The sequence below is a fragment of the Ranitomeya variabilis genome, chromosome 5, assembly GCF_051348905.1.
Source record: "Ranitomeya variabilis isolate aRanVar5 chromosome 5, aRanVar5.hap1, whole genome shotgun sequence".
Classification (NCBI taxonomy): domain Eukaryota; kingdom Metazoa; phylum Chordata; class Amphibia; order Anura; family Dendrobatidae; genus Ranitomeya; species Ranitomeya variabilis.
In genome coordinates, this window is record NC_135236.1 from 645,402,135 (window position 1) to 645,417,010 (window position 14,876).

Sequence of the window (14,876 nt, forward strand, 5' to 3'; positions counted from 1 at the left end):
CTTCATGACCTAGTTACGCCCTGTATTATCATTTACATCTAAATTATCCTATACTTTACACTCCCTCAACCTTCTTGAGGACTCAAAAATATTGTATCTTCTGGGCTTCATTATCCAATTTCTCTGCTTACAATGTGAGGCCGTAATGGGCCCTGCCATAAAACGGAGGCCGACATGCCTGGGTTTGGGGCAGGAAATGAAGTCAATAAGCGGATTAGGTACAGGAAGGGTTAAGAAAAGGGGGTGACATCAAAGAAGGCCGGACTAAGTGGGAGGAGGAGGGATTTTATAAGGTGACGACCTTTCGAGGGGGAGCCCAAAGGGAAGCAATCTCCCACCCATCTCTCCCACCTTTATTATTGGGCACTTTTCGATGTGGGATTTGGATCTGGAAATGGGGACAATATTGTATGAATTGTCATTTTGTGATTTTTCAATCTTTATGCCACAGTAGTGTGGCTGGGGGAAGGGGTCCTCAAAGATGGTGGATGTGGTTAATGGCGGATATCATAAAAGGCTCTCAAACCCCCAAGTGGACTTCTTTAAGTAGTGGCGGGTAGTGTAACTCCAAAGATAAGGGCTAAAAAAGGCCCATGGGTAGTGGACTACGTTAAAAGACAAGGCGGTTAACCCCTTCATGACATGACATACATCTTTCCCGGCAGATGATGGCAGATTTAGTTAGTCATCATGTGCCTTTAAAAGCTGCGAGTGGATCAGAGCTCCTCCGCGAATGTTAACTTGTTATATCAGATGCTGCACGTCTCGTATCTTCACAGCATAGACCACCACATTATGGGTGTCAACTCCGAGCATTGCTACCTGAACAGTTTCCTGGAAAGTGGATTGGTCGTTGTGGGACAGTTGAATGGCCACCAAGGTCTCCCGATCTGACCCCCTTAGACTTTTATCTTTGGGGTCATCTGAAGGCAATTGTCTATGCTGTGAAGATATGAGATGTGCAACATCTGAAACAATGGATACTGGAAGCCTGTGCTAGCGTTTCTTCTGCGGTGTTGCTATCAGTGTGAAGAGTGGGAGAAGAAGGTTGCATTGACAATCCAACACAGTGGGCAGCACTTTCAACACATTTTATAAGTGGTCATAAACTTGTAAACAACTCATGAATAAAGTTACGTTAAAACCAAGCATAAAACTAAGCACACCATTGTTTTTCTTGTGAAATTCTCAATAAGTTTGATGTGTCACATGACCCTCTTCCCATTGAAAAAAATAAAGTTCGATCCAAAATGGCCAACTTCAAAATGGCTGCCATGGTGACCACCCATCTTGAAATGTTTTCCCCTCCCATATAGTAATGTGCCACAAACAGGAAGTTGATATCGCCAACCATTCCCATTTTATTTAGGTGTATCCATATACATGGCCCACCCCGTATATTGCAAACTGGCAGAACTGCAGCTCAGCACAATATTGGAGATCATCGTTGCTTAGTGAACACTGACACCTACAGGTGGAAATCAAATATACACAAAGACTGGGAATAAAAGAGAAGCTATGAGAAATAGTTTCAAATACCTTATTAGGGAGTTCACTGAGTCTTAGGGCTCACACCAGCGTATAACATGGCCGAGAGCTACCCTATGCTTTACCAGATAGTGCTCGGCACAGTGTTATATTATGGGGCGGTGCGGATCTGCAATTGGCAGAGAGACTCGGCTCACATGCTCCTATACAAGACTATGGGTGCGTGTGGAGTATCGGACTGCAGTCGGATAATATCTGAGTACAGTTCGATTTTCGCAGCCTCACAGAATGAAAAAGATGGAGACATTTTTTTTCTCCATCTCCTCATCTGAGACACTCTGGTCACACTCTGTAAGCCGACTAGTGGAGCAAGCAAAATATAAGCTCCGCCATATACTATATACAGAAAACCCAAAACAAAAAATGGATACTGCGTGGCTCTCGTGCCTCTTCCTCTCCCGCTAGCCGGACTGACCTACCAATCAAAACTGTTTTCAGTGCAATTTTTCCAGTAAAACTTACATTTTGATACAAATCAGTTAATTCCTACCGGGGTTCTACTATATATACCATTCACGCTATATTTAGCCACTGAGGAAGGTCCATTGCAGAGCGAAACGTTTGTGACTGCTGTATGTATAATAAACACCCCCATTTTTGCATCACATTGGAGTGCGCTAGTTGTAACTATTCCACGTTTCGACTAACGTCTTAATCATGGTGTCACCTTGATTAAGACGTTAGTCGAAACGCATCGGAAGAAGGCTGCCATGTGTGCATAATGCTGTAAGAAATTATAACTTATTTACAAGTGGTGCACCATAGGATACAACCCTTTCCTTGTTTAAAAAAAAAATGAAGAAATAAATGTAGTGGTTTTACTACATTCCTGCTGGATTCATCGATTTTTCTGTGGACTGAGTGCTCAACTTTTCCGTGCAGGAACAGGTGTGGAATAGCCGATATTCAGGTGAGCAGACTATCTCTTGGTTTTATTTGGAAAATGTCATCACAGTGTGCTATTATAATTCTGAATTTTTCAATTGGTGTGCTGCCTCCAGTTTTTCTATCTATCTATCTATCTATCTATCTATCTATCTATCTATCTATCTATCATCTATCTATCTATATATCAATATATTATCTATCTATTATTTATTATATATCTGTCTATCTATTTTCTATCTATTATCTATCTATCTACTATCTATCTATTATTTATTATCTATCTATCTATCTATCTATTATCTATCTATCTATCTATCTATTTTCTATCTATCTATCTATCTATCTATCTATCTATCTATCTATCTATCTATCTATCTATCTATCTATCTATCCACAGCTCTGGCAAAAATTAAGAGACCACCACATCAATCCCTGTCATGGGCAGCCCAATCTCCAGACCTGAACCCCAGTGAAAACCTCTGGAATGTAATCATGATGGATAGTCACAAGCCATCAAACAAAGAAGAACTGCTTAAATTTTCTGCGCCAGAAGCAGTGTAAAAGACTGGTGGAAAGCATGCCAAGACACATGAAAGCTGTGATTAAAAATCATGGTTATTCCACAAAATATTGACTTCTGAACTCTTCCTGAGTTAAAACATTGGTATTGTTGTTTCTAAATGATTATGAACTTGTTTTCTTTGCATTATTTGAGGTCTGAAAGCACTGTTTTTTTTAATTTGGCCATTTTTGTTTGTCAGAAAAAAAAAACAAAATTGCTTGGAAATTCGGAGACATGTTGTCAGAAGTTTATAGATTAAAAGAACAATTTACATTTTACTAAAAAATATATCTATAAAGAGGCAAACTGAACATCTTGCAGTGGTCTCTTAATTTTTGCCAGAGCTCGCTCGCTATCTATCTATCTATCTATCTATCTATCTATCTATCTATCTATCTATCTATCTATCTATCTATCATCTATCTATCAATCTATTATCTATTCATCTAGCTATTATCTATCTATTATTTATCTATCTATCTATTATCTATCTACTAATATCTATCTATAATCTATCAATCTATCTATCTATAATCTATCTATAATATATGTATCTATTCTCTAGCTATAATCTATCTATCATCTATTATTTATCTGTCTATCCATCTATCTATCTATCTATCTATCTATCTATCTATCTATTATCTATCTATCTATCTATCTATCTATCTATCTATCTATCTATCTATCTATTACCATAGTGAGTCTGTTAATGCCATTACATTATACTTTACACATATGGCGTTTCCTGTGAAATGTAACACTCAGAGCTATCGCTGATCTGGGGTTTTGGAAATTGAGCAATGGTCGTGTGCAGATCTCAATTAGAGTCTCGTCTGGATGTGATATTAAGTCATGACAAGTGTGGCCAACGTGTAAAGTGAAATATATGCACAGGAATTGGTATATGTATATTCTGTGCTGATTCAACCTATAAAATCTAATAGGGTAGGCTCTAAATATAGATATATGTTCATTGAAATGTATGCAGTCATGGACAAAATTGTTGGCACCTTGAAATTGTTCCAGAAAATCTAATTACACGTGTTTAGTTATACATACTGTATGCTTATTTCCTTTGAGTGTATTGAAACAAACAAAAAAAAAACAGAGAAAAAAGGCAAATTGGACATAATTTCACACAAAACTCCAAAAATGGGCCGGACAAAACTGTTGGCACCCTCAAGTTAATATTTGGTTGCACACCCTTTGGAATAAAAAACTGCAATCAATCACATCCTATAACCATCAACAAGCTTCATAAAACTCTGAACTGGCATTGTAGACCGCCCTTCTTTTGCAAACTGCTCCAAGTCTCTCATATTTGAAGATGCCTTCTCCCAACAGCAATTTTAAGATCTATCCACAGGTGTTTAATGGGATTTAGATATGAACTCATTGCTGGCCGCTTCCATTTCTGCATGCTTCTTGAAGTTTGTTTGGGGTCACTGTCCTGCAGGGCCTTTCTGACACTGGGCACTACATTGAGACCCCAAATCCTTTGGTAATCTTCAGATTTCATGATGCCTTGCACGCAGTCAAGGCACCCAGAGCCATACACAGGAAAACAACCCCCCCAAAAAAAATATTTGAACCTCCACCATATTTGACTGTAGGTAATGTGTTTTTTTCTTTGTTCGTTTCTCTGTTTTTGGTAAACACTATCTTGGTCTCATCATGAATCGCGTTGACAGAAGGATTGTGGCCGTACTCATGTACAAACTGTAGGCTACAGTTTTTATGTCTCTGTGTCAGCAGTGGGGTCTTCCTGGGTCTCCTGCCATAGCGTTTCATTTCACTCAAATGTCGATGGATAGATCTCGCTGACACTGATGCACCCTCAGCCTGCAGGACAGCTTGAAATTATTTGAAACTTGATAGTAGCTGCTTATCTAACATCTGGACAATCCTGCGTTGATACTTGTCATCAATTTTCTATGCCGTCCACATACAGGGAGACTACCTGGAGTGCCAAGGGTTTTAAACATCTTGATTTCTGTTCTCCATGCTTAGTGTGGCACACTCAGAGACACAATGCAAAGATTGTATAAACATCTCCCCTTATTATCTGGTTTCAGGTGTGATTTTCATATTGCCCACACCTGTTACTTGCCACAGGTGAGTTTGAACAAGCATCACATGCTTGAAACAAAGTTGTTTACTCACAATTTTGGAAAGGTGCCAAAAAATTTTGGGGTTGTGTGTGAAATTATGTTCAATTTGCCTTTTTTTCTGTTTTTTGTGTTGTTCCATTACACAAAGGAAAATAAATGTGTATATAACAAAACATGTGCAATTGCAATATTTTTTTGTTGAGATAAATACTTCATTTTCTTTAACAATTTCAAGGGTGCCAACACTTTTGGCTATTACTGTATCCATATACTGAATATGGAACAGGTTACTGAGTTAAATCCCTTTGCAAAGTGCAGATCAGGGGCTGGATAATCTATTGCATATGCCCCACACTTTATTTTTCAACTCATTGCTATTCAGCAGAGCTGTGAAAGTTAAAGGGGTATTCCGAAATTAATATTGATTTTCATTCTAAATATCTCTCTATTTATTTTAATAACAATAGCTTTTATTCTAACATGCTTTAATTAAAAAGTCCCTATCCTTCCTTCTCTAATCTAGCTGCTTTACTTACATTTTTTTGTTACTTATTTCCGTATTATTGACGATTTATTTCAGGGCATGCTGAGATATGCTAATGAGACGTCATCAGGAGCAGAGGCTATGGTCACCCTGAAGCTAAGCCTCATCAGTGTTCTCTCCCTCTACTAACCTACCTTTGCCTGACATTGCCATCTTCTACCATTACTCCCAAGCAACATGCCCGCTGCCTTGGGGTCATCCTTGATTCCGAGCTTTCATTCACCCCCCACATCCGATCACTGGCTCGCTCTTCTTATCTGCATCTCAAAAATATTTCTAGAATTCGCCCTTTTCTTACTTTCGACTCTGCAAAAACTCTTACTGTCTCACTTATTCATTCTCGTCTGGACTATTGTAACTCTCTACTAATCGGCCTCCCTCTTACCAAACTCTCCCCGCTCCAATCTGTCCTGAATGCTGCAACCAGGATCATATTCCTCACCAACCGTTACACCGATGCCTCTACCTTGTGCCAGTCATTACACTGGCTACCCATCCACTCCAGAATCCAGTACAAAACTACTACCCTCATCCACAAAGCACTCCATGGCTCAGCACCACCCTACATCTCCTCTCTGGTCTCAGTCTACCACCCTACCCGTGCCCTCCGCTCCGCTAATGACCTCAGGTTAGCATCCTCAATAATCAGAACCTCCCACTCCCGTCTCCAAGACTTTACACGTGCTGCGCCGATTCTTTGGAATGCACTACCTAGGTTAATACGATTAATCCCCAATCCCCACAGTTTTAAGTGTGCCCTAAAAACGCATTTGTTCAGACTGGCCTACCGCCTCAACGCATTAACCTAACTATCCCTGTGTGATAAAAACATAATCGGGTTCCTCTCATCATGTTCTCATACACTTTATGCAGTTAATAGCCCTCTGTGTCTGTACTGCTACATACTTAGGCTGTCAACTGGTTCATGCAGCTTTACATGAACACCCGAGCCTTACACTATGGATGGTCCAAATAACTAAAGCAATTGTTACCATCCACCTCTCGTGTCTCCCCTTCTCCTCATAGGTTGTAAGCTTGCGAGCAGGGCCCTCATTCCTCCTGGTATCTGTTTTGAACTGTGATTTCTGTTATGCTGTAATGTCTATTGTCTGTACAAGTCCCCTCTATAATTTGTAAAGCGCTGCGGAATATGTTGGCGCTATATAAATAAAATTATTATTATTATCAGTGATGTCCTTTTTCGGGATTGGATTGATCTATGCTGTACTGAGCATGATTGTGTTGACAATTCTGAAGCATGGTTGGAAGGTATTGTTGGGGTTTGTTATTATACATCAGACTCTGTAATACCTAAGTCAAGAGATTAAAAGGAATCTGTCACCAGGTTTTTTCTACCCAATCTGAAATCAGCAAGATGTAGGGGCAGAGATCCTGATTCCAGTGATGTATCACTTAATATGGGCTGGTTGCCACAGTTTGGATAAAATCACTGTAATAACTGCTGCAAATCTACCAGCCCTCTGAATGCTGAGCTCTGTGTAACCCCGCACCACTGATTGCCAGCTTTCTGTGTACACTATGCATAGGCAGAAAACTGCCAATCAGTGGCGGGGTCGGACTACCTGATAGCAGGTATACTAGTCCTCTAGTGATAATCTCCTGCTGATAAAATACAAATTTTATGAAAACTAGAGCAAGCAGCTCATTAAGTGACAAATCACTGGAGTCAGGGTCTCTGTCTCTACATTATGCTAATCTTAGAATAGGTGGCAAAAACCTATAGAGATATTCCTTTTAATACATATGGTTTTCCAATTCTTGCAGTCTGGCACTTGGTTCCAGCATTGATTTGGTTCCTATCCTATATGAAGAGCACAGAATTATGAGGCCCCTCTGATTACAAAGCAAATGATATATGTTATCGAATTTATTTGAATAGAACTTTTTTGTGTATTTTTTTTGGCTTTTTTATGTTTGGCTTTACTCATAATGTGCTATTATAACTGTTAAATTCCATAATTATGGGCAGCAATCATTTACAAATGTTTTCCATTATCATGTAATACCCATGGTCACCACATGGGGGCATCATTTGCCTTTCCATTCTCTTCTATTAGAAATGCCGGCACTTGGTGATAATGATAACTGGCTGCCTTTATTATACTATCTCCATCTCGCTGAACATAAAGGAGGACATTTGCATTCTCAGTCTACACTTCTACGCCGTCTCTGTGTCGATTGGCAGTAAAGTATAATTGGCAGCCTGCAGCAAAGTCACTAATGAGCGGGTAACGGCTTGTAGAGAGCTGAGATTCCGGGACAGAGGTGGTGGTGACAGCTTTATTTTTTTTGACAATAATAAGAAATGAATATATAATGTACTGTTAAACCTGGCAGCACGGAATAGAGTCAGGTGATTGCAGTTATTTGGCATAAGTGTAGTATTGGCAATAGGCGACGGGCACAGTTATAAAAAAAGTAATGAAATGCGTTAGCGTGTCTATAAAAACAAGAGGCGATAAGGATCAGATCATGTACAATAGTCATGAATGGTAATAGTGTCTGTTATTTCAGAGTCTTAAAGAGGTTATTCTTCACCTGGTAACAGATTCACTTTATTGCCCGGTTCCTCTATTTAAAGAGTTTCTCCCCAAATCATAATGCGGTCATAGTCTTCTGTACACACAGAATTTATCATGTGTGTCAATACAACTTGTTTTTAATCTACACTAACCCCTGTAATAATAACTCTTCTGCAGCGATCATCCTCCAGAAATGCTAATATTTTCAGTTGAGCATGCTCAGATGCACCTAATGACCCTGCCTAATAAAACATCTTTCAGCCGGGCTTTAAACACAGCTCGGCTAAGCTATGCTGAAGATCACAATGATAATAGCTACAGTTTGACCTAATGAATCTATCTATTTCATGAAAAACAGATGCATCTAATGACCCTGCCTAACAAAATATCTGACAGTTTGGTTTTAAACACAGCTCGGCTAAGCTATGCTGAAGATCACAATCATAATAGCTACAGTTTGACACAATGACTCTATTTCATGAAAAACAGATGCACCTAATGACCCTGCCTAATAAACCATCTGACAGCCAGGCTTTAAACACAGCTCGGCTAAGCTATGCTGAAGATCACAATCATAATAGCTACAGTTTGACACAAAGACTCTGTCTATTTAATGAAAAACAGATGCATCTAATGACCCTGCCTAATAAAACATCTGACAGCCGGGTTTAAAGCACAGCTCGGCTAAGCTATGCTGACGATCACAATGATAATAGCTACAGTTTGACCTACTGACTGTCTATTTCATGAAAAACCGATGCCTCTAATGACCCTGCCTAATAAAATATCTGACAGTTTGGTTTTAAGCACAGCTCGGCTAAGCTTTGCTGAAGATCACAATGATAACAGCTACAATTTGACCTAATAACTCTGTCTATTTCATCAAAAACAGATGCATCTAATGACCCTGCCTAATAAAATATCTGACAGTTTGGTTTTAAACACAGCTCGGCTAAGCTATGCTGAAGATCATAATCATAATAGCTACAGTTTGACACAATGACTCTGTCTATTTCATGAAAAACAGATGCATCTAATGACCCTGCTAATAAAATATCTGACAGTTTGGTTTTAAGCACAGCTCAGCTAAGCTATGCTGAAGATCACAATCATAATAGCTACAGTTTGACCTAATGACTCTGTCTATTTCATGAAAAACAGATGCACCTAATGACCCTGCCTAATAAAACATCTGACAGCCGAGTTTTAAGCACAGCTCGGCTAAGCTGTGCTGAAGATCACAATGATAACAGCTACAGTTTGACCTAATGACTCTGTCTATTTCATGAAAAACAGATGCACCTAATGACCCTGCCTAATAAAACATCTGACAGCCGAGTTTTAAGCACAGCTCGGCTAAGCTGTGCTGAAGATCACAATGATAACAGCTACAGTTTGACCTAATAACTCTCTCTATTTCATGAAAAACAAATGCATCTAATGACCCTGCCTAAAAAAACATCTGACAGCCGGGCTTTAAGCACAGCTCAGCTAAGCTATGCTGAAGATCACAGTGATAACAGCTACAGTTTTACCTAATGAATCTGTCTATTTCATGAAAAACATCCATCTATCCTCACCCTCCTCTTCCTTGATTGACAGCCTTGGCTTTACAGCACCAGAAGACGGTTGATATAGATAGAAAACAAGTAGGTGGAAAGGTGCACTGAGTTGTTTGACCACGTGAGTGCACTGAGCACCTGTGCTTGGTTTGAACAGTCATTTTGTTCTTACAGTCTCATTTAAAATAATAATCACTGATTTTAACATGATATATTTGCCGGCAGTATTATCAATAGTAAAAAAGTAATGAAGAATATGATAAACTTATATTTTTACCTTACAGTTATAGCAAACATATGCTTAGCTACGCTGACATTTACTGTGTGAACTAGGTGGGAGATTATTCCAGCGCCATATGTTTTTTAATCACATTTGTATAAATGCTAATATTGTATAACAGCACAGATGTTTCTGCCTTTTGGAGGCGATGTGTTGGCCTACATAGATCGGAACTGGTACCTTCATGGTCCACTAGGAACCAGCAGTATTTGTCTTATCTCTGGTCATGTCGTATAAGAGCATGGTATGATCAGAGCCTTGGGGTAATTGGATCAGTGGCTGAAAAGGGCCCATGTGTGCGGACAGTATTTGGGCCCTTCACAGCCCAATAGCTCATCATAATACACAATTACACCTGCTTTAAAGGTGAAAATGGGCCCCATATTTTTTGGGGTTGCACCAATGATATGTCCTCCCCTGACTTAGATGTTACAGAATACATAGAAGAAAGGAGGACATAGGATAGGAAACAGTTAAGGAAAGAACTAGCCCAGTGGGTGGGAGCTAGTGATAATAAAAAGGCTAGCAGATAGTAAAGTGCATTGTCATGGTCAGGTTTAGGTGCAGTGGGCTGCTAGAGGCAGCATGTATCAATCGTTCGAGGCAGTGCGAGGCCGTGCCGATATCCCTGAAGGACATTCCGGTAATGTCTGTGGCCTAGGGCTCAGGCCAGGTACCAAGGAGCGGGCCTGATCTTCTGAAATATTGAGGTCGGTGGACGTGGAATTATGTGGGAGGCAGATGGCCGGTCCCGAGACTGATGGAGTCAGTGGGCTTAGCGATAGTCCAGGACAAACGACTGACAGGGTTGAACTGTACTAAGGAAGGAAGAAACATGAAATGCTGTGCCCTACCCCACTTGTCACCACCTGATGAATGTGAACTGGCCAGTAAACATTTGCCTGATGTAAAGAACTTGGTGTCCCCTGAACGGTGTGCGGTGGCTCTTGAGGACAGAAACCTGGAGGCAGTGGAGGCCTGACAGTATGCTGGGGCTGGAACAACGTCTGTAAAGTGCCAGAGCGTAACCGGACAGCAGCTCGGTCATGACTACTGCTTTCGCGCACTTTATAGAGGTGCAACATTGCAGCCGCATGGTCCACTGCTAAGACATGAACATCCTTGGAACAAGGTGACTAATAGAGCTCTCCTAAGTCCTGTTCCATTGTTTTTTAAAGGGGGATTCCGATCTTCATAAGTGGATATTTTCAGATAGGGCTTGTAAAAACAAGCACTCTTGCCAATTACTACTCATCCCAAATTTTCAGGCTTTCTTGAGATATTGACACTTTTCTACCTGTTTACAGCTTGTCGGCTAAGAGACTGACCACTACTACCGTCTAGCTTGTTACCACTGCACTGAAGCCAGCTGGGATTAGGAGGTAACAACGTACTCCAGTGATCTTGCTTCAAAACAGCCCTTACAAACCCAACAGAAAAAGAGCTTGTAAGCACTATGCATGTCCTGCTTTCTGGAAGTGGTGGTCGGTCTTCAAGAAAACGAACTATAAACAAAGCAAAAGAGCTAACATCTCATGAACGTCTGAACAATTTATTAAGCAGTCAATTGCAAAAATTGCTAGTATTTATAAACACTATCCAACAATATCTGTCCATGAAGATGGGAATAACCCTTTATCTTGAGGATATTTGGATCTCTGAGCTAATAATGTTTTGGTTTCATTAATTTGAAGATCCAGAAAACCATGAATTTAAAGTTGAAGGCCATGATGCTTCAAAGACCCTTTGGGATTGGTCAATCTCATTGACTACCATAGTCAAGGAAATACGTCTCCTCTGTTTGGTTAGGAAAGTGCTATTTGCGGATTCCCCTGATTACTAAATTTAACAATGGTTAAAGCATATGAGTAGATGACCTTCTTCACGAGATAAGGGTCATCTGTATGTTGAATGTGTACCCCAGGCCTGCAGTATACAAATAAATGTCTTACAACAATATCATGACCATAAAAAGCCAAATTATGAAATAAATTATCCCATCTAATAGTCTTATATCAGTTTTGACATGGCTCAAATTCGTAAATGGGCTGTAATAACCACACAACATCTCCAATTGGCCAAACATGTACCTTATGTGTTGTTGTTTGGCCTAAGACCGAGAAAAGGTAAGACCCATTCCACCCAGCATGCAATGTAAGCTTCGGCAATTACCTAGAACTAGTTTGTCTCTCGAAATTTCCCAGCTTGAGTCATATGGAAGCTGTAGAGGATCCACGTAGATGTACTCATGTCCATCAGGGCTGATCGATTCAATCACCTTCCACCGAATTTCATAACGTGGTTTCTGCAGATTTAATAATAAGAAATAAGCAATCTTTCATGTGAAATTTGGAAGTCATGATTGTGATCATTGACATCACAAGTTGCTGGTCATGACTCATGATCGTTGACATCACAACTTGCTGGTCATGACTCATGATTATTGACATCACAACTTGCTGGTCATGACTCATGATCGTTGACATCACAACTTGCTGGTCATGACTCATGATCATTGACATCACAACTTGCTGGTCATGACTCATGATCGTTGACATCACAACTTGCTGGTCATGACTCATGATCTTTGACATCACAACTTGCTGGTCATGACTCATGATCGTTGACATCACAACTTGCTGGTCATGACTCATGATCGTTGACATCACAACTTGCTGGTCATGACTCATGATCGTTGACATCACAACTTGCTGGTCATGACTCATGATTATTGACATCACAACTTGCTGGTCATGACTCATGATCGTTGACATCACAACTTGCTGGTCATGACTCATGATCATTGACATCACAGCTTGCTGGTCATGACTCATGATCGTTGACATCACAACTTGCTGGTCATGACTCATGATCATTGACATCACAACTTGCTGGTCATGACTCTTGATTATTGACATCACAACTTGCTGGTCATGACTCATGATCGTTGACATCACAACTTGCTGGTCATGACTCATGATCATTGACATCACAACTTGCTGGCCATGACTCATGATCGTTGACATCACAACTTGCTGGTCATGACTCATGATCGTTGACATCACAACTTGCTGGTCATGACTCATGATTATTGACATCACAACTTGCTGGTCATGACTCATGATCATTGACATCACAACTTATTGATTGTATACTGTACACCGAGTTTTCGATAGTTTATCGGAGGTGGAATTTGAGAAGGTTAAGCGATTGGCCCATATTTCTTTCTGTCTGGAGAAGGAATTAAATACATTTTCCTTTACGTTGCACCAACAAACAAATTATCTTTTTTTAAAAAACATTCCGTTGGTTTCCAAAGCTTTGCATAATGATGCATTGCTGACACTTCTTGCTAATGGCATCTGCCAGAATATTTGGGGGTGTTTGTTGGATAGACTACTCTACTGCCACTTACACAGTAGAACAATTTATGCAATTTATGGTTCTTGGCTTATTTGATTCTTCAGTTTTTTTTTGCCAAGAATAAAACGAGATCCAAATGGGAAAAGATTATAATCGAAGACCTAGAAATGTGGGCAAACAATGTGTCACAACTATCAGTGGGTTACTACGATATATCCTGGTATACATAGACCACAGACAGCAAACTAATAAAGACTAAAAAAATCCATGAATAAAATTATTACTACTTTTCATTATATTATATTAGGAGACTAAAAACTTGTGGAAAAGGCACTTTAAAGGGATGGCAAATATCTAGTGCCACACTTTACTAAGGGTTTTCCATGAACTAGACCTGCAGAAGCAACCTTAAAATAGTAGCATCGAAACATTTCATTGACTGGGACCATCTGGGACTTTATAATCCCCAAGAATCTGTCTGTAAGATTACTCACCCACCTTCCAAAACCTCATACTGTATATGCAGGTCTTTGAAAGCTAAGTACATAGACCCCTTTATATCTTGTATCTGTTGCTGCATTTCCAAGAAATCAGTGTTTTAATTCATATGCAGATGAGGCATTATCTGCTCAGGGCATGACAGTGCACTTACTGAGCCTCTGCCTCCTGAGGTTGTTCTCCTTTCCCTAGCATTAGAATCTTTAGTTTGATTCATACCTCACTATGTGACATCTAGCATTGAATTTAGACAGTAATTTATCAATCAATATAATGATGGGAAGAGGAGGCAGTGGACCAGGAAGTGCTCTGCCATGCCCAGAGCACTCAGCGCTTCATTGGCATGTTAATGAAAATCCTATTTTATTGGGAATGCAGCAACAGATAGAAGATGTAAAGGTATAAATGGATTTACATTTCAAAGACCTGCATGCCCATATATATGTCGTTAGGAGAGTTGATCTTACTGACAGAATCCCTTTAATCCTTTGACTGACCAGTTCAAAAGGGGCTTCAGCATTAACTCATTTACTGTCCTAGACCCATCATTATTTAGGCATTGTTTGGAAGCGTTATTTGTCATTATACGACAGTATCTAGGCAATGAATGGTGATATTTTTTGTGCATTGTTTTGAAGTATTATTTTTCATTTCATGGCAGCATTATTTGGGTATTGTATTGAGGTATTATTTGTCGTGTATGGCAGTATTATTTGGACAATGAATGGTGATATTTTGTAGGCATTGTATAGAAGTATTATTTATCATTGCATAAATGGTAGGACTATTTTGGGTATCATATGGAAGTATTATTTGTCTTTTTATGGCAGTATTATTTGGGCAATGAATAGTGGTATTGTGTGGGCATCATATGAAAGTATTATTAGGCTTGTATGGCAATATTATTTGGGCAATGAATGGTGATTTTTTGTGGGCATTGTATGGAAGTATTATTTGTCATTGCATGTATGGCA

The 14,876-nt window shown here is 39.7% G+C and overlaps 1 protein-coding gene across 1 annotated transcript in view; it reads right to left on the reverse strand.

The window, feature by feature from the left end:
- The window catches only part of PDGFRB (platelet derived growth factor receptor beta), a 127,445-nt gene that overhangs the window by 30,647 nt on the left and 81,922 nt on the right, over positions 1-14,876 (reverse strand). Inside the window, exon 12 of the mRNA XM_077266313.1 lies at positions 12,214-12,346. Within this exon, the coding sequence (XP_077122428.1) occupies positions 12,214-12,346 (133 nt within the window). The remainder of the gene's footprint in view (positions 1-12,213; positions 12,347-14,876) is intronic.